This window comes from Ambystoma mexicanum, chromosome 14 (genome assembly GCF_040938575.1).
Source record: "Ambystoma mexicanum isolate Mex_15411 chromosome 14, UKY_AmexF1_1, whole genome shotgun sequence".
Taxonomy (NCBI): Eukaryota; Metazoa; Chordata; class Amphibia; order Caudata; family Ambystomatidae; genus Ambystoma; species Ambystoma mexicanum.
This window is the reverse complement of record NC_090940.1, coordinates 613,026,608-613,045,958: the sequence shown is the minus strand read 5'-3', so window position 1 is coordinate 613,045,958 and position 19,351 is coordinate 613,026,608. Positions and strand designations below refer to the sequence as shown.

At 44.9% G+C, this 19,351-nt stretch overlaps 1 protein-coding gene and 1 long non-coding RNA gene across 2 annotated transcripts in view; one reads left to right on the top strand and one right to left on the bottom strand.

Moving 5' to 3' along the window:
- Positions 1–19,351, top strand: part of LRRC74A (leucine rich repeat containing 74A) — a 148,196-nt gene that overhangs the window by 91,914 nt on the left and 36,931 nt on the right. Inside the window, exons 11-12 of the mRNA XM_069638444.1 lie at positions 13,326–13,421; positions 16,650–16,793. Of these exons, the coding sequence (XP_069494545.1) occupies positions 13,326–13,421; positions 16,650–16,793 (240 nt within the window). The remainder of the gene's footprint in view (positions 1–13,325; positions 13,422–16,649; positions 16,794–19,351) is intronic.
- LOC138527369 (uncharacterized) overlaps positions 7,884–19,351 on the bottom strand; it is a 201,295-nt gene continuing 189,827 nt past the window's right edge. Inside the window, exon 3 of the long non-coding RNA XR_011283910.1 lies at positions 7,884–7,998. This is a non-coding gene — a long non-coding RNA (uncharacterized lncRNA). The remainder of the gene's footprint in view (positions 7,999–19,351) is intronic.

Genomic DNA, 19,351 nt, shown 5'->3' with positions numbered 1-19,351 from the left:
CCAGATCTACCCTTCACTCACACCGCGCACCAATTAAACACAGCGTACGGAGAACTGAGGATAGCACAGGGGCAACGTGCTGGTCTTGGAAGCAAGACTGCGCAGAGCAACAGAGGTGGTTCGAAACCTGGATCCGCGCTTAGAAACCAAACTCAGGTATTAAGCACGTTATAAAAAAACAATTAAATTGAAAATGACCAATATAGTTTAGACTTCCCGAATCGAGATATGTTCGGAAGCTCCAAACCAGGCTGTTTGGCTCTGGTCAACCAGGAAAGTATCTCGCCTGCCTTGGGACTACTCCATTGGCTTCACATGGGGCAGCGACCAAGTGCAAAATGCTCCAGGATTAAAAGCTGAGCCACCTCTGCCCTGCATTGTAGCCTTTCTAGTCCAGTGTGCTTCGAGAGGTTCCAATGGAGAATCTACGCAAGTTATAGGGGTACCCAAAGCAAAAGTTAGCAACAAAAATGTCATCTGAGAAACAATCGTGTCGAAAATTCATCTGTAGTCAAAAAGTTACCAAGCAAAAAGTAGTCAACCTTACAACTGAAAAGAAGTTTTAAAAAAGCAGTGCTGCTAGGATAAGTTAGGGTAGGGAGGGTTTATGAGCTAGGATAAGTGCTAGGGTAGGGAGAGGGAGGGTTTTTGAGCTAGGATAAGTGCTAGGGTAAGGAGGGTTTATGAGGTAGGATACGTGCTAGGGTAAGGAGGGTTTATGAGGTAGGATACGTGCTAGGGTAAGGAGGGTTTATGGGCTAGGATACGTGCTAGGGTAAGAAGGGTTTATGAGCTAGGATAAGTGTTAGGGTACGGAGGGCTTATGAGCTAGGATAAGTGTTAGGGTAAGGAGGGTTTATGAGTTAGGATAAGTGCTAGGGTAAGGAGGGTTTAGTGGACTAGGATAAGTGTTAGGGTAAGGAGGGTTTATGAGCTAGGATAAGTGCTAGGGTAAGGAGGGTTTATGAGCTAGGATAAGTACTAGGGTAAGGAGGGTTTATGAGCTAGGATAAGTGTTAGGGTAAGGAGGGTTTATGAGCTATGATAAGTGTTAGGGTAAGGAGGGTTTATGAGCTAGGATAAGTGTTAGGATAAGGAGGGTTTATGAGTTAGGATAAGTGCTAGGGTAAGGAGGGTTTAGTGGGCTAGGATAAGTGTTAGGGTAAGGAGGGTTTATGAGCTAGGATAAGTGTTAAGGTAAGGAAGGTTTATGAGCTAGGATAAGTGCTAGGGTAAGGAGGGTTTAGTGGGCTTGTGATTGCCTGGCTTAGGGTCAGGATAGGGTTAGTGTACAAGATTTTGGTTGGAATTGGTTGTGGGATGGCTGGTGATGTTGAGGTTTAATTAATGATTAGGGTGATTAAGTATTAAGGCCTGGGTTATTGAAAGGGATAGGGCAGTTGGAGGGGGCTGGTGGTGTTGGCCTACGATGGAGGTTAGGATAAACCCAACGGTTTGGGTAGAGTCAGCATTAGGGTCGGTGTTAGGGATGCAGTTAGGGTAAGGCTAAGGTTAGGATTAGAGGCAGGGTTTGGGGTAGGGCAAGGGCGGCCCTGGAAGTTTTGGAGAGCTGGTGATCGGGTGGGTGTTAAGTTCACTGTTAATTTTCTGTTTATTTGGTGTTTTGTATTGTCAGATGCAAATAAAATAATTGATGTGGGTTTTGGGGGTTTGACAATCTGCTTATGTAGCCTGTGGCCCCATGGGGGCCCCGGCTAGGAGAGGGTACACGCTTGCTCATTAAGGGATCCTAGGAATAAAGACGCAGACACCAAGGTAAATAAAGCGTTTCATTTAGAGTAGTGTGTTTTTTTTTATTTCTCTGTGTCTTTGTGTGTATGTGTTTTTGGAAGATTCCATTCAGCCCACTATGGAGCTGGGTGGAATGGTTAAGAGAAAGAAACAGGAAAAGAACACCAAAACAGAACTCCCCTGCCCAAGAATAGGCTGGGCAGGGGAGAAAGAATCCAAAGAGGATTTAAAACAAAAGAAGGAGAAAGAAAGAAAGGAGAAGAAGACTTACCTGGGGGGTAATTGCCTTCAGCGGCCCGCAAGGTCTAAATCTTGAAAATAAATGGCACCAGGCGGCATGTTGGGAGCCCCCCAGACCTCCAAGACTGCTAGTGACCAGGGAAGTGAGCTGCTGATGCAAGGGGCAGCTCGGCCACCCCGGGCCACGGCGGATATTGGCCTGCCCAGGGGCCAGGCTGGGCGGGCCATCTATCCAGGGCCCGGGCCACGTGCCAGGCTCTGCCTAGACCAACAAAGATAAGTCCAGCCTGGGCCGCGTGTGAGGGTGGCACAGACCGGGCTACTCAGCCGTTCCCCTGACGGCCCACCTAGTGGCCAGCGAGGTGGGCCCTTCAAAAAGTTCTCCCGGGCTGCGTACGCTAGGCGCAGCCCAGGAGGGTGGAGCAGTGAAGATAAGTCCCAGGTTGGCTTTGCCAGCCAAGCCGGGTGAAGTCCTGGGTTGCCCTGTTGAGCAGCTTGGGTGAAGGAAGACCCGGGCCGCTCAGCAGAGCAGCCCGGGTGAAGACCGCAGCCCATAACCTGTGTCTAATGACGCATTGCTTAGGGGCGAACAACAAGAAGGCTGCAATGCATGGCAGTGATCCAAGGTGGCGTCCCTGTTGCCATGGCATGGGGACACTGCTTGACCATAAAATGACTGCGGGTGCGGCAGTGATAACGGCAGCGTCCCCATGACATTGCGGCCGCTGCCTGAATCCAAGATGATGGCGTGGGCCGTGTGGTGACGGGGGCAGCACCCATGCTAACATGCAGGGTCACTCCAAATACTTTGGGCCATGCTGCGGATGACGCGATGAATGCCGGTGTACCCCCAGCAAACATGGCCCACCCTGAAGATGAGCGCAGGTGGACCCCCACTCACGTAAGGGGCCGATGAGGACTTTTAAAGTGCGCAGGCTCTGCAGGAAGTGCAGTTGACCCCCTGTGGTGAACAAAACCACCCTGAAGAAAGAAGAGAGGCCAGGCCCCAGCCATTATCCGTAGGGCACAGACCTGAGCCAGCCACCATGCAGCTTTGCCTCGAGCCAGCTTTCCTGCCAGCGTCATAGCCAGTACAAAGCCAGCGCCACCAAGGACAGACCCACAAAGGTGCTGTGAATGGGGTAACTGACTGCTGCATCCACCTGATTTTGACAAAGGGGTCATTATGCGTTTGCCGGTATTCTGTCGGTAAATCCACCAGAATACCAGCAAACAGATTTACCGCTATCCGCCGGATTACGAGTGGTGGTAGACGGTGTAATTTCCCATTCCTTGGGGCCTCATTACACGGACGGCGGTAAGGGTTAACGGTCACCGTTAATGGCAACGGTGACCGTTAACCCTTACCCCCGTACTACGAGGTCCCTTTGCGGGTTGGAGGATTTAACGCCTGCTTCTTGCAGGCGTTAAAATCCAACCCGCTAAGGGACCTCGGAGCTAATTACAGCACCGCAAAATTGCGGTGCCGTAATTAGCGCCTTCCCCATTCCCATAGAGCCCTATGGGGCAGAAATGGGAATGGGGAAGGGCAATGGCGGAAAGGGGATTTACCGCCCCTCCAACCTTGGAATGGGGCGGTAAATCCCCTTTCCGCCAAGGCGGTGCAGTATTTTACCGGCATGAGCCATGGCGCTAATAGCGCCATGGCTCACCGCCTACCGTGTAATGAGGCCCATGGAGTCCCCCATTGGGGATTTTGCCAGTATTACAGGCGCCGGTATTAGCAGCGCCTGTAATGCTGTCCATGTTTGGCGGTAAGGTGGTGGAACTCTTAACTAGAGGTCATTCTGCCACCTTACCGGCAAACTCGTAGTTGACCGGTGCAGTAATGTGCCGGTATGCATTAATACTGCCACGTTATTACTGCACCGGCCAACTTGCAATGAGGCCCAAATGTGTTTATGTGTGTTATATGTTGTATGTAAATATATATATATATATATATATATATATATATATATATATATATATATATATATATATATAACTATTCGCACATCATACTCCATTGTGCAATATTAGTACTTACTGTATATAGCCTGTATCCTACACAATACATTATTACTCTTTTCTGTGCAATGTTTAACTTGCACCATTATGTAAACATATGCTGTATATAATGTTTCTTCCTGTCGTATCTGCTTCTATAAATTGTACTGCATTGTAACCTCATGTCAAGCGCCCAGATGCCTTTGGGCCAGGCGCGCTATATAAATAAAGAAATACAAATATATATATATATATATATATATATATATATATATATATATATATATATATATATATATATATTATATATATATATAATATAAATATATATGCAGCTGTTTGTATATATTTATATAGTGTTAAGCAGCATGTTAAGTACGGGGAAGCGTAGAGTGTGGGGTACGTGTTAGAGGGAATGTTAAGTAGGGTTAAGAGTTAAGTAGGGGTAGGATATTATTCATTATTTACAAGAATGCTAAGTACATAACAGGGGTAGAGGGGATATACCCTGGAGGTAGTGGGATAGAGTGGCAGCCTGCTTGAGGCCACTTGGCGAGATGGTACCACCCACAGAGGCCATCCTCTGGCCTCACACTCCATGTGGGTGGTACCTGAGTGCAGTTAGGGGGTCTGTTGTGTCAGACTCACCCTAAGGGTCCCTGAGACTCCTGCATGGAAGGGTGAGCTGACGTAGCAGGTCGCCATTTAGATGGAGCTCACGCCAGGGAAATCCTATGGAAAACAAGGTTTCAAAGATAAGTGGTTTTATAAGTAAAGAGGGGTGCCTGTTGCCATCCCTCTAGAATGCCCCCCGGTGTCTGTGACCATCAATGATCTAGGAACTCAGGGTGTAGCCCATCTCCTGTTATCAGCAGTTTTATTTTGGCTAGGGCAGCGCCCCTCCCATGCCAGGTGGACTGATGGGTGGGGTTGGTGGCATCCGAGGGAACTGCCCCTGCTCCAGGGAAGGAAAGTTGACACCTTTGCGTGGACCAGGGCTGGGAAACAGGGGGTACACTTAGCTCATTTAGACACGTGTACTGCTGGGATGCTGTAATATATACTGGAAGAATTGACCATTAAAAATGAACATTGTAAAATTATAAAAGCAGCAGCTATACATTGTTAGTACAATTATTTCTGTTAGTTACAGCTGCTTTTGGTACCCATCCCCCTCAGATATCCCCCCCTGATCCCCCCAGCCCCCCCCCCACCCCAGTAGCTGTCAGCAATGGCTGGGATGGCTCATGTAAGTACGCAAGTGACGATGTGACTCTCACCCACACAGAAAGAGACAGTAACACAGAGGGAGACAAAGAGCGGCAGAAAGGGACAAAGAGAAAGAGCTTGAGTGGGAGAGGGAGAATTAGCACCGGATTGACATATGCTACTCTGGGTACTAATTGTGCATATTTTTCTCATTCTCTTGCACAAGTTACTTTTTCGTTTTTTATGACAATGTTATGTTGGCGTTCTAGATAAAAAAATTAAAGTATTATTAATGGCTGAAACTTGAGGAAGAGATTGGCTCATGCATTGGCCAGAAATTGGCTGTAAGTCTGCAGTGTAAAAGAAACATTTTAAAATTAAATGTGTTTCTTATATCTAATATCATGGCAGATTCCAGCCTTGAAGCGCCGGGTATCGAACCTGTGCTGCTCAGTGTAGTTTCTTTCTTAAAATGAGTGTGTTGCCCCGGAGCTATCCTCTCAGGCCGTATAATGCAACATTCCTGTTTATAATTTCATAAAATGCTCAGGCAGGTAATTGACAAAAATGTTGTCATTTCCGAGTGATTCTAATGCACTAAAGTGTGTGTAAGGGACCGTATCTCACATCATTTGCTTCCATTAGCTGTTCTTTGTACATGCAGGCATCTTAGCATTGGCTTTCGGATTCTTGCTGGAATGCAAACTGAAAAGCAAAGACAGCGAATATTTCAATATTAGTGCAGAATGTTATCATTATTATAGAAACATATATATTATCTCACCTCATTACACAGCCACCGTAGTGGCTGTGTAGTTATGGTTAAGTTGCTGTTTCCATAGGAAGAGCACTTTTTGGATGGCTTATAACTTCGCTCCCCCTGGACGAATACTCACCAAACTTTGCAAAAAAAGTATATGGCCCACTCTGAATTCTTTTGCAAAGTTTGGTGAGGATTCGTCCAGGGGGGGAAAAGTTATAGGGGGGGTCCCAAAACTTTTTTTTTCCCATAGACTGAATGGGAAAAAACTTTACGCACGGCTGCAGCCCAAACCGCTGGACGGATTTACACCAAATTTACGGCAGGAGCGGCGGCCTGGTCCCGAAACGTGCTTTTGCAAATTTGGTGTAAATCCGTCCAGTAGTTTTTTTTAAAATGACCAATATGTAAGGCAAAAAAATTTGTGATCTCCGTGTTCGCTTCACGGACGGACTTCCCTGTTCGCTCCGCGGACAGCACCCCGATTGGCCCATGGCCTTGCGTCATGTCCGCGGACATGCGACGTGTTCGCTGATTGGACGGCGAGGGGCGTGGAGCGCGTCTGATTTTCTGTGGCGCCCGCCATCTTGTATTCGCCGTCGACCGCGTACAGCGTGGTGAAACGTGGATAAAAAATTGTATTTAGTGCCGTGTGTTGGTGTGTAAGAGTGTTTGGGGAGGGTGGGGGAGTATGAGATAGGTTCAATGTTTTGTTTTTTTATGTGCTAGACGTTTTTGTTGCGTTCGATTTGTCCGCGGAGAACACGGCTGTTCTGACATTTTGTAAATAAACTAAATGGTGGGGTGTTTAGAGGACGGAGTATGTGTCATTTTTGTTCGCAAGGAAGGTAAAAATGAGCTATGAACACTCGCCGTGTACTTAATTGTTCGTAAATACACAAACTGGGGGTGTCCTCAGGACGCTGTCGGTATTGTAATCTGTCTAGTTGAATGTGTTCTAAGAACACTCGCGGTGTCCTGAAATGGTTGCAATTACACAAAATGGGGGTGTTCTGAGAACGTTGTTTGTATTGTTCGTTGTCAGGGTGAAAGTGTTTTAAGACCACTCCTTTTGTCCACTAATAGTACAATTTCCTATGGGAGTCAACCGACTTTTTGTCCACTAAAGAAACGATAAATCCGGCTGGTGTGTGCCGACATTATGTGATAATCCTATGACTGGCGCTATTGACCGGGCTGACTTGCTTTTGCGACACTAAATCATATCTCCCGCCCCTAAGCCTGATATTATCAAAGCATTCATATTCCCCGCCTCTCTCCGTGACGTTACAGGGTGCGTCATCAAACGCGCCCAGTTCTCTGCAGTCCTAAGTGACTTTACACAGAATCCGAAAGACAACACATATTATGTCACAACACAGCGCGCCACAATTCGGAATATGAAACAGTGATTTAAAAGCAAACAGCAAGATTGTACATTTTGTAAAGTACATTTATTTGACATCAAATGTTTAGAGAATATTCAGCAATTTGCATTTGTCTTTGTTGTCGATCCGCAAAAGTTCATGTTGAGGCACGCGATGTTCCTTTGCGGTACAGAGGGTGTTAGATCAGCTTACAACTCAGTGCGCCACAATTCGGAATATGAAACTGTGGTTTAAAAGTAAACAGCAGGATTGTACATTTGGTAAAGTACATTTATTTCACATGAAATGTTTAGTGAATATTCAGCGATTTGCTATTGTCTCTGCTGTCGATCAGCAAAAGTTTATTTGGAGCCACGCGTTGTTCCTTTGCGGTAGATAGGCTGTTGGTTTATGATAAAAGCAGTAAATGGTCGCTCTGATAATCGGAAGGTTGCTCCAACAACGAGCCATTAGACCACCCTATTGGTTGGTATGTTGTTTGTAGCCTCTAGTACTGCGTAAGGGCATATTGGTCCTTGGCGATTGTCCCATAAAATGGTGAGGGTCATGAAGTTGCATATTTGGACCTGCACCTGGCAGTTGAAGACCCCATCCGCTGGAGTCTGTACATCGTGACATAGGCAAAATGGGGCCACATACCTGTTTTAAAAAACATAAATTAGTCTCACCAGCCGATCTTCATTAAAAAATCATCATTTTATTTGGGTGTGAAACTATTTGCTATCGAAGATAGTGCAACGGAGTATGTTAATAATATTTTCCCATTCATATAGCGCTAAGAACCGTGAGGTATCTAAGCGGTGCTTATTATTAACCACGGTGTGCGGTGCTCATTTATGGACCACGGAAGGATGAAAGGCTGAGTTTGGCCTTGCCGGGATTCGAACTTGCGTTAGCAAGCTGTGCACAGATGTCAAAGCGAGCGTTGTACTCGCTGTGCCACTTGACAGGCTACAGTGAAGTGGCACAGCGAGTAGAGCGCTTGACCGCCTATAGACCGGTTAAATTATTTCTATTAACCCACCCTGTGTCGTCTGCCTTTTTCAGAGCCCTCTAAACGACAGGGGATCAATTCGGCAGTGATAGTGCGTGGTAGAAAACATTATGCCACTTTCAACGAACAAGTTCAACTTGAGCGGTCTTTAATGCTACGCTATTGTAATTATATTTGGTATAAAATAATCTAAAGGGTTACTTACAGTACAATTGCAATTTCCATTGTCTACGAGTGGTGCAGTCCCAAAATACGACTCCGTGTGTGCGAACGATCTTTCGCATAGTGATATAATATATAAAAGTGGTTTCGTTTCAGAAATTTCATCTTTATCTTCTCTTACGTTTTAGCAACACTCCTTCAAGAGAAGTCTTTCATCACAATCTCTGTCTGTCAAGGTCAAAACACAATACAACCTTATAGTCCGCTTCGTGAGGCTCTCCGGGGCCCGAGAAAAAAATGGAAGCAGCTGACCTTCACTGTGAACGAGCATAAATTCTTACTTTGCAACATTCTGTGTAAAGCCATCTGTAGAAGTTGGTTTTTGCACGCCATGTTTGTATATTGTTTGCGTGATATTAAAAAAAGTTTGTTTAAGGGACGTTATGGTTCTAAGTACAGCCGAAAGACCCCTGAAAATCGCAAGTTATGGTAAGCTATGAAAAATAACTTGCGCCACCACCGTGCACTGCTAAGACTAACACCCAGGAAATCAAAGATGACATCGCAAATGTCATTGATCAAATCACTGATGACATCGGATGTGTATGTACTTTTCATGGAATTTGTGTACTAGGGATCTTTATTATAATGTTACGAAAAAAGTGTCAAGGATATTGCAATAAATATCATTCCGTTATTAGTGCTTTGAACGATGCATTGATATAAATAGCATTGTATTATGGGATTCTATCTAGTATACTGAGCTACTAATGGAGAAACTTAGCATTGTGTGCAGAGTACAAGATGAAAGTATAATATTTGTAATGTTAATATGTTGAATAATGAAATGATAATTGTCCTGAAATGTTCGAAAATTCACAAAATGCAGGTGTTCTGAGGACGTTATTCGTATTGTGTGATTGCTTAGCTGTATGCAATGAGGGAATGGCACAGAGAGTAAAGTGGACGCCGTCCGCAGACACCGCGGCTGTTCGTGGACAGGGCGTGGTACATCCGGGTTTTTCCAGGAAATTCAACATGGAAAGAAGACTGTACGGATCAGCCAATCAAATGTTGAGGTTGTGGATTTGTGTTGAAAGAGACTGTGTGTGGTGAAGATGGCAGAAGTAGAGAAAGTCAGGGTGTTGGTGCTTGGAGATATGTTTGTGTATGGTTTACAACAGTACGCTCAATGCAGGCATGTTGCAAAGAACTTTAATGTGAAAGGAGTGGAGGTGGTGTGGAGCACTGTGCCTGATTGCAATGTACAGGGAATTGTACAAGTTTGTGAGGATATGGCCACGATGAACAGTCCGCATGTGGTAGTTTTGCACTATGGTGCTTTTCATTTGGGCAACGTCAGTGCCCCTACTTTGTTGGCTGATTTGGAACGCTTGGTTCAAGCCGTAATGAAGATCCTTCCAAATGCGAAAGTAATTTTTTCTGGATTACTACCTAGGGCAATATGGGACAATAGTTCAGTTTTTTTGTCCTCAGCAAAACATTGCTAGGTGTGTCATCAACCGAGGCATGTGTGCCTTCATGCTTAGAGCTGGTATGTTCTTTTGTAATAATGAGAATATTGATGCCAGTAATACTGTTAATTTTAAAGAAGATGGCATCTCTTTATCTTTTACGGGAAATGCCTTTCTATTTTGGAATGTAAGGGTTGCTTTGTAGAAGGTTATGTGAAGATTTTAGGAGTAAAGTAAGAAAAAAAAAACAAGAATAAAAATACAAAATAACCGGTGTCTGTCAAGCATCTGTAAAAAAAACAAAATAAAACGGCTCTTTTCAGAGCCAACTTCAAAGGGGAAATGGGGCACACTATTTAAATTTACATTCACCACGCTCAGATTTTCGATATGTCCGCGGACATGGCGGTAGTCCGCGGACATGAAAATCACTACGAGGGGGTTAGTATGTTCTATGGTACATGTATATGAAGTCAGGGATATTATGGTTAAGTTGTGCTACTAAAAACCTATGAAATTCAGTAAAAAAACTTTGTTAAAGGGACGTTATGGTTAAGTTGCGCTACTAAAAACCTATGAAATTCAGTGAAAAAACTTTGTTAAAGGGACGTTATGGTTCAAAGTAAAACCGAAAAACCCCTGAAATTCGGCAGTTATGGTAACATAAGCAACCATAACTCGCGCCACCGTGCACTGCTAACACTAACACCCAGGACATCAAAGATGACATCACCAATGTCATTGATGACATCACTGATGACATCACATGTGCATTTACTTTTCATAAAAACTCTGTACAAGGGATTCTTATAATGCTGACCAAAAACTGTCAAGGATCATTGGGATAAATATCATGAGCTAATTAGTGCATTAAGCAATGCATTGATATAAATAGCATTCTATTATGAAGTTCTATCCAGTATACTAAGCAACTCATGCAGAAACATAGGCAGTGTGTGCAGCATACATGATGATGGTGCCATATTCATAATCTTGCCATGTTGAATACTGAAATGATAACTGCTTTCTTATTAGAGTTTTGCGTACTGTGAAACGTGTAATAAGTAGATAACAAAACCCACTTAATACATAATTATTACAGACAAAACACAAAGAGACAACAACACATACAAATATGAGTATATACAGGGACAGTGAAGTAAACAAAAAAGCAGAAGTAGTAGCAGAAAGAGTTCATAACCTAACTGATTGTCTTTATACAGAGAAACTATTGCTCTGTGTCAAAGCTGCTACTTACCATATGTATGTGTATCACATGATGTGACTGCACCCAAAGGAAAGGAGAGTGAGTATAATGTATACAAATATGAGCATATACAGGGAAGGTAGAGTAATAAAAATAAAACTATGAGAAAGTGCTGATAACCCTAATGATTATCTTCATGCACAGAAAGGATTGCTCTCTTTCAAGCCTGAGTCTTCCGCTATGTATATGTTTCATATGATGTGACTTGACCCTAAGTCTACAAATATAGTACCTTTTCAATTTTTACTTCCTGACTGTTACTGAAGAAAACTATGTGGCTTCGATATGTCAGTAAAGGATAAAAAGGGAGAGCCAGCCATGTGATGTCATCAGTGATGTCATCAATGACATTTGTGATGTCATCTTTGATATCCTGGGTGTTAGTGTTAGCAGTGCACGGTGGCGCGAGTTATGGTTGCTTATGTTACCATAACTGCCGAATTTCAGGGGGTTTTCGGTTTTACTTTGAACCATAACCTCCCTTTAACAAAGTTTTTTCACTGAATTTCATAGGTTTTTAGTAGCGCAACTTAACCATAACTTCCCTTTAACAAAGTTTTTTTACTGAATATATATATATATATATGTGTGTGTGTGTGTGTGAATTAATTTATATATTTATTTATTTCATTTGTTGCTAACGCCCAAACCTGGAAGTATCACAGCGCTAGAATAGATCAAAGTACAGTCAATACAGCATGAATGGAAGGACATCAGTTAGGCATATTTGTTCAACGGTACAGTTTTAACTTTTTTTTACAAAAGATCAGATAGGAGGGCTCTTCTTGGAAACATGGCGGGGGAGCATTACGGAGAGTGGGAGCCATGGCAGTAACACGTGCTCCTCCCGCTCTTTGCCTGTTAAAACTCGGTGTCGCTAGTGAGGTGGACGTGGAGGATCGCAGGACGCGTAGTTTGGCCTTTTTAGAAATGTGATGGGTGAGGTCGGTGGGAGCGGAGTGTAATTGGGAGGATTTTAAACTCAATGCGTGCCTTGATTAGCGGCCAGTGAGCTTCACGTCTCACTAGAGATATTGATATTGATATTTTATTTCTCATTACGAGTCTGCTGGTCCGGGAACTACGGTACCAGTAAGCTTGCCGGTACCGTAGTTCCTGGACTGGCAGACTACGAGTTGTACTCGCGGTGGCCTGTGTGCCCGCCAGGTCAGACCTGGCGGGCACACGTGAGCACAACACGTCGGATGCACCGGCACCATTCACGGATGTGCCGGTGTATCCGGCTTCGGCTTCCCCATTCCCATTGAGCCCTATGGGGCTCGAATTTGAATGGGGAAGAATTTTTTACAGCGCCCTGGAATGGGCAATTACCGGGTCCACCGGGGTTGTAATACCCTGGTAATTACGCATTCCAGGGTGCCGAAAAAAAACAACTCCGGCGGCAGCCTTGCCTGTATTACAGGCAGGGCTACCGCCAGGGTCGTAATGAGGCCCACACTGTCTCTTTAGCACTTTTTTGGATGGATTTTTTATGTGAATTGTCTAATTATTTCAAACTCTTGCACACATATTCCTGGGTATCTACAATTTCTTGTAGCACACACATTTCCCTCAGTGGGATAGGTTTAATTGTTGAGCGCCGGTGGGCACTTGTAGCAGGTAATATTCTATTCACTTCTGTTGGTTTTCTGCATATTTCAGCTCTGCTGGGTGTTATTGTGCAATGTTCATTGCTGTCCCTTCATAATGTAAACTGAAACCCTGTCTTGTGGTTTTAGACTAATCCATCTTTGTATTCAAAAGCATTCAGTAATCCTAAGGATGACAGTATTAAATTTCCTTAGCTATGCACATGTCTGTAGCCTGCGCCTGAGCGCCCTGAAGCAGTCTGCTGCAATTTGGTACTTTACAAAACTTCTAAGTGAAATAAGATCAAATAAATCATCCACATAGACTTCTAGATCCAGAAGAAGAACCTTCTTCCTGCTGTGATTTAAGGTTTGATCTTAAGGTTGTCACAGGTCAACATTGTGAGAAGCCACTTCCTCTAATTGCTACAAAGCCATTTGAAGAATGAAATCCAACCTCTGGTCTTCTGTCGTTGCAGCTTTCTCGGAATCCATTGACAGTCGAAGGGGCGACAGCTCTCTTGATCGCCATTAAAAAAAATGTGGAGTCCAAAGTGGAGGAACTCGACATCGCTGTAAGTATGGAAAGGGGACGGTCGGACTCGCGTGCCGCTCACTCAACATGCGCATGGTTAAAAACTGGCCTATCACTAATCTGAGCAGCCACGAGACCTGGGATTTGCTTATCAATGCTCTGGCCAAATGGGTTCTAATATGGCTTGGGTCTACTTTGGTGAGTTGGTCTCAGGTTTGGTATTAGAAGCATTGAGATATCACATCTCATGCTATAGGAAGGGTCTCAGGATTGGAATGGGAAGGAGTTAGTATCACATCTCATGCTATAGGAAGGGTCTCAGGTTTGGTATTTGAAGCATTGAGATATCACATCTCATGCTATAGGAAGGGTCTCAGGATTGGAATGGGAAGGAGTTGGATATCACATCTCATGTTATAGGAAGGGTCTCAGGTTTTGTATTAGAAGTATTGAGATATCAGATCTCATGGTACAGGATGTATCTCAGGTTAGGAATGGCAAGGAGTCAGATATCAAATCTCATGCTACAGGTAGGATCTCAGGTTTGTAATGGGAAGGAGTTGGATACCACATCTCATGCTATAGGAAGGGTCTTATGTTTGGAAATGGAAGGAGTTGTTTATCAGATCTAGGCTGTTGTAGGTTGGGAAAGGGGGAGGATGATGAAACCATTTCATTGAGTCCACGCACGACAAATTTAAAGAAGATCGTAGGGCAAGGAGTTTGCAGAGTGGGCATATTTGGGTCATACTTGATAGTAAGCACTGGTTTCGGTTGTGGGTGATGTGGAGTCTCCCATTTGGCATAGTACTGATTAGACGCCAATTAAGCAGGCTATTTCTACTTGCGGGTGGTGTGGAGGAGCGTGCTGCGGTTTATATCCCCAAGCACCTTCATATGCAAACAGCTGCTCAGACCCTTGTGATACAGGCACATCTGCTCCTCATTGCCTTACTCCATAGATAATGAATGGTATTTGAGATAAAGTACCCACTGCTGTGCGTTATAGGGCTTTTGCAAGGCACAGAGAAGTTCAGTGACCAAATACAGCCGAGTTCCTTTATAAGATCACGGAACTCTGAGGTGACTTGCAGTATCGTCTTTACGTATGTTAGGGGGGGTCTTTGATTCCTCTAGTACATGATCTCCCTCTTTAATAGCTGGCCGTTGCTTAATGCAAGATAAGTCATATGTTGGTTGCTGATACAGATACCCAATGTAGAATCTGATTGGGTTAAACAAACTTACACACACCCTCTAACACGCTGCAAAAATATATATATATTTTTTTTATCACTTAATCAAAAAATTTGCATAAGAAAGAACTCAGCATTTTCAATAACTACACAGGTTTTGAGATGTTATAATTTCAATGAAAACAGAACACATTTAATTTAACTTATCACTTGCTATGAATCAAAGCAACACAACTCAGGTCTATGAATTCTACCGATAACTCAAACCCAATTAGCTTAAATCTAACAAGGAATAATACACAAACCACATAGACAGAAAGGACAAGTCACAGAACAAACACAGACCCTCTACACATTCCCGCCGACTAGACTAAACATTTTAGACAGTCTAAAAACCGTCCTAATGTTGTGCTTTAGAATAAGGAATAAAATGCACGTTCTTGCTCTCAAGTATAATACTCAAGCAGTGCACAAAACAAACCTACTGCCACGAACAGTTCCTCATCAATGAACGTCTGTAAGGTAGCACAGAAAGCTACAAGAGCAGGCCACAGCTTGAATCAAGCACTGCACTGACAGCTGGAACTCTGAAGCAGCAGGCATTGTGACGTCACAACTGAAGTGTAATAACTGATTACAGAGCAGCAACACTGTCAATGTCCTATCACATGTCAGTGGTGATGTCACAGCTCGCCTGTAATAAGAACATTATTTACAGGCGTTCACATGGGAATTGCCGGCTGTTATGTTTTATATATTCATAGTGCATTTTGACCAGAACTCCTTCTGGAGTTCTTTACACATCACCAGCGCACAAATGCTGTGCTCTGTGTCATGTACCCAAGCACTACCGGCAGCGGTGTCACAGTTTGGAGACACAGAAAGTAGCCAGATGTGGGATCGCAAGTGGGACTGTGACGAGGAAGGGATAGGCTCAGTGTAGTGAAAATGGCAGCCATGGAGTCATTGCCACCGCAATCCTAGCTTTGCAGGGACTTTCCTTAGCAGCCAATGATGGCGCTGTCCCATATAATCATAAGACACTGGGCCGTGAATGCGCTACACTGAGAGTGCGCTAACATCGCTAACCTGATCTGGTGTTTGCAGAAGCGTGGGTCTGATTTCTGCGGCCGAGGGGTGGCTCGTTTAGAAGCTAGGCTACCCTAAATCTATGAGGTGGAGTAGAATGCTCAGCTGCCTGCCTTGCGGATAGTCAAATGGGCTTAGCCCATGACCTCCGCTCATAAAGTTTCCCTCTCTCTTGGGCACCTGGTGCATGGGGATGGTCACCCACCATGAACCACGGAGGAGACTCCTCTACACCCAGGACTCTACCCCCAGCAATGGCCACCTACATCAAAAGGCCAATGGATTTATCTGGAGGGATAAGCAACTCAAGAGACCTCCTATCTCCAATCAGAGACAGACCCTCAACAGGAAACAAAGGGGGTGGGGGCTGTCCAATAAAGAGGGTCTCAAAGGAAGAGTGGTTAGCAATTAATTATATCTTCCTTTCTTTAAAAGGAAATGGCCCAAAACGTCACCCTCACAATTACGACAGCCGAGGTGCCCGACTTCTTTTTTTTAAACACCCCTTTCACCCCACATATATATGTGGGTCGGGGGTTTATGGGATATTATAGTAATATGAGGGGCTGTGTGGGGTCTCCGCCCGCATATCTATGTGGTGTATAGGGGGTTTAATTAAAAAAAAGAAATAAAAAAAAGTCTAATTTTCAGCCGTCGCAATTATGTGTGGTCGCAGTGATCACATAGATCCCTTTAAAAGACGTTATTCTAAGCAGCTGAGGTTACAAAACCTACACAAAGTCTAAATGGTGTCGATACTTTTTTAAGTAGCTTATGGTTTTATTTCAGAAAATAATTTAACAAAAATCACATGCAGCTAAGACTGAAATGTTGTAAAATACCAATGTTAACAGGCCCATTCATTGGCTATCACTACAAATAAGCATTTTCACAAAGTATAGAAAGGGTGCAGCTACTGTAGGATGCAGGAGTAAAGTTGGAATAAAACCTAAACTCACCCTCTTGATGCTCCCCCTCTGTAGACGGTGCTGGTGAACCAGAGCTTCCTGGTTTTGCTGGAAGAGGCCAACCAGATCCACCCTGCGCTGGACGTCTCCTCAGCAGGTGTCGGGGGCTTCGTCGCCAAGAAGCCCAAGCGACGGCCGGATCCCATGAAGACGATCCAGGTGAGCTACCCGCGACACGTCTGACTCCCAAGGCTGGCTGGAGTTGAGTGGAACCCCATTAGACAACGATGACAACTGCCCCTCCTTTCTTGCCTTTAGCTGGGGTCTGTGGCTCTCTAGACAATTGGGGCTAGACCCACATTTCTGCCTCACCATTTCACTGCTGGTTAGGGCAGATTTGTGTTGTCGTCGAAAACATCTGGAGAGCCAAAGGTTGCAGATTCCTGGCCAAAGGCCAGGGTCAGGCCCCAGCATAACTCCACGATATCAATGCATTGAGGTGGTTCCCTGAATGGTTCTAATTGTGAAAGGCTGTGAAAAGGCTTGTTGTGGGCACAATCAAGTCTTTCAATCGGTGCATGTTCATTGATGAACTCCATACATGCTAACGTTATCGATTCCATTCGGGAAACACAAGTCCATTTCTGGTTTCAACTTTCCATTCTGGGACTTGTGGTCCGGGGTTTATCATGGAGAACTACAAGTCCTTGAATGCAAAGTTAAAACCAGGACTGGACTAGTGTCACCCGCTTAGAATGGATAATGTTGCCATGAATGGATCCCACCTGTGATGGTTGATCACCTTCTGAAGGTATGTCTGAACATTTTCCCTTTTATTTGTCCATGTTTGCCATGACAGTCGCCATTGCTAATGTCTACTGTGCGCATGGGCAAATCTGTCAGGTCCTGTGGTTCCAGAAGCATGGTGGTGCATAGGTTTGCGGGGTGTTTCACCCTGAGATGGATGAGGGGTTACGTTTAGGCGGTAGTCGATTTTCCTTGACGCGAATTACTTTACAGGCAGTGGGCACGAGCCCTATTCAAGATGGAGTGGGGAAGACTGTGTGCTGATTGGTTGGAGTGTGTGAAGGCAGATGGGAATCCTTGTAAACAACATCCTTTAACTGCCTTTCATCAATTGAATCTGAGGACACCAGGAGTATTTCCCTGAAGCTCAGGTATTTTGGCCTTCTGAAAAGGCGTGTTGGCAATACTATTGCCAAAGAATGGGCAAAACCTAAGGTTTCTAGTACCTATGAGGTGAGCAGGTTTTCCGGTGCACTGGAGACTTTTGTGTGAGGCACATGTAAGGGTGAGAGAGAGTCGCCTTGAAGGAAAGACTTTTGCCATGTGTGCGGACTGCACAGGCCCATCTGACATGAAAACCTGGGTGCCCTGGGTTTGGGTGTCTTTGATCGCAACCAATGCGAGGGTCCCCTCATATGTGCTCGCCCCGCACATTTAAAGTGACCCCGCCTAGAGTTTTTAACATTTTCAAAGCTTTTAAATGGAATCAGTGAAGCAAAAAAGTTGGATTCATTTGTGAATGTGTACACCCCACTGCCACTGCCACGGTTTGCCCCTTGATTGTGTGGTATCATCTAGGCCAGGAGTCGCAAGTCCGGTCCATAAGAGCTATACCTGGGGGTCCCTGTGTCACAACTCAGGAAACTCCCAACAGGTACAAAACACTGCAGCAAAGTTCCTTCTTTCCGTAGAGAACTCACCACACCCACCCTCTGTGTCTTTCACTGGCTGCCGATCGGGCGATGATCCATCTTCAAGACAATGAGCCTCATCTCAAGTCCGGCGGTAACCCTGCCAGTGCTACGTGGGGGTTGCCGCCGGACTCGTAACATTTTACCGGCAACTAGCTTTTCCCGGTGCCACCGGGACATTACATTGCCGGTAAAAGTTAGTCCCCATTCCCATGGAGTCCAGTTACTAACGGTGCTGATGCTTCCGTGATGAGTTAGCCTACCAGAGCTGCTGCGCCTGGCAGGGTCAGACCTGTTAGGCTCAGTGGGCCTGGCAGGTAAACTTGTAATTTGCTTGCCTGGAAACAAGGGTGCCAGTAAGCTTACCAGCACCCTTGTTTCCGGACTGGCAAGGTCGTAATGAGGCACAATGTGCATCAACCATGAGCACTGCACAACAGGGGACCAGAATACCTGCAACACAATCTCACTCCCAACAGGCCCGCCAGAATCCTGAGATCCGGCACGGCTCTCCTCCTTGTCATTTCAGCCGCTAAATTGACCAGAATAGGGGGATCCTCTTTCTCCATCCAAACTCCCACTATCTAGAAATCGATTCAATTTAGCACCTGGCACATAGAGGATCACCTCGCTTTCCGGAAGGCTCTCAAGACGGGCTCTTCCCGTCTACATCCTCATCCCCAGACAGGAAGGCAGGGGCACACGGTGAATCACTTGAGGAGACAATCAAAGTGGTACCTACCCCGCAAGGAAAGGATTTCAGTGAAACCTATGATATCATCTGCATAGACTCATGGTAACTGGATATCAGAATTGAGTCACTGGGTCGTATAGCACTCCCTCACAATGGGACGTAGCTGTATCCCTCACGGGCCACAGCCACCCACCCGCATAAATCTGCAATTATTCACGACTCAAGTTCACAACACATATCACCACTGCCAATAGAATGCAGCTGAATCCCACAAAATAATTTGGTCCAGCTGAATACATAATCAGTTATTTGACCTGCATACTCTCCTGACAGTATCACAGCACCCATCCACTATCCAGATCCCC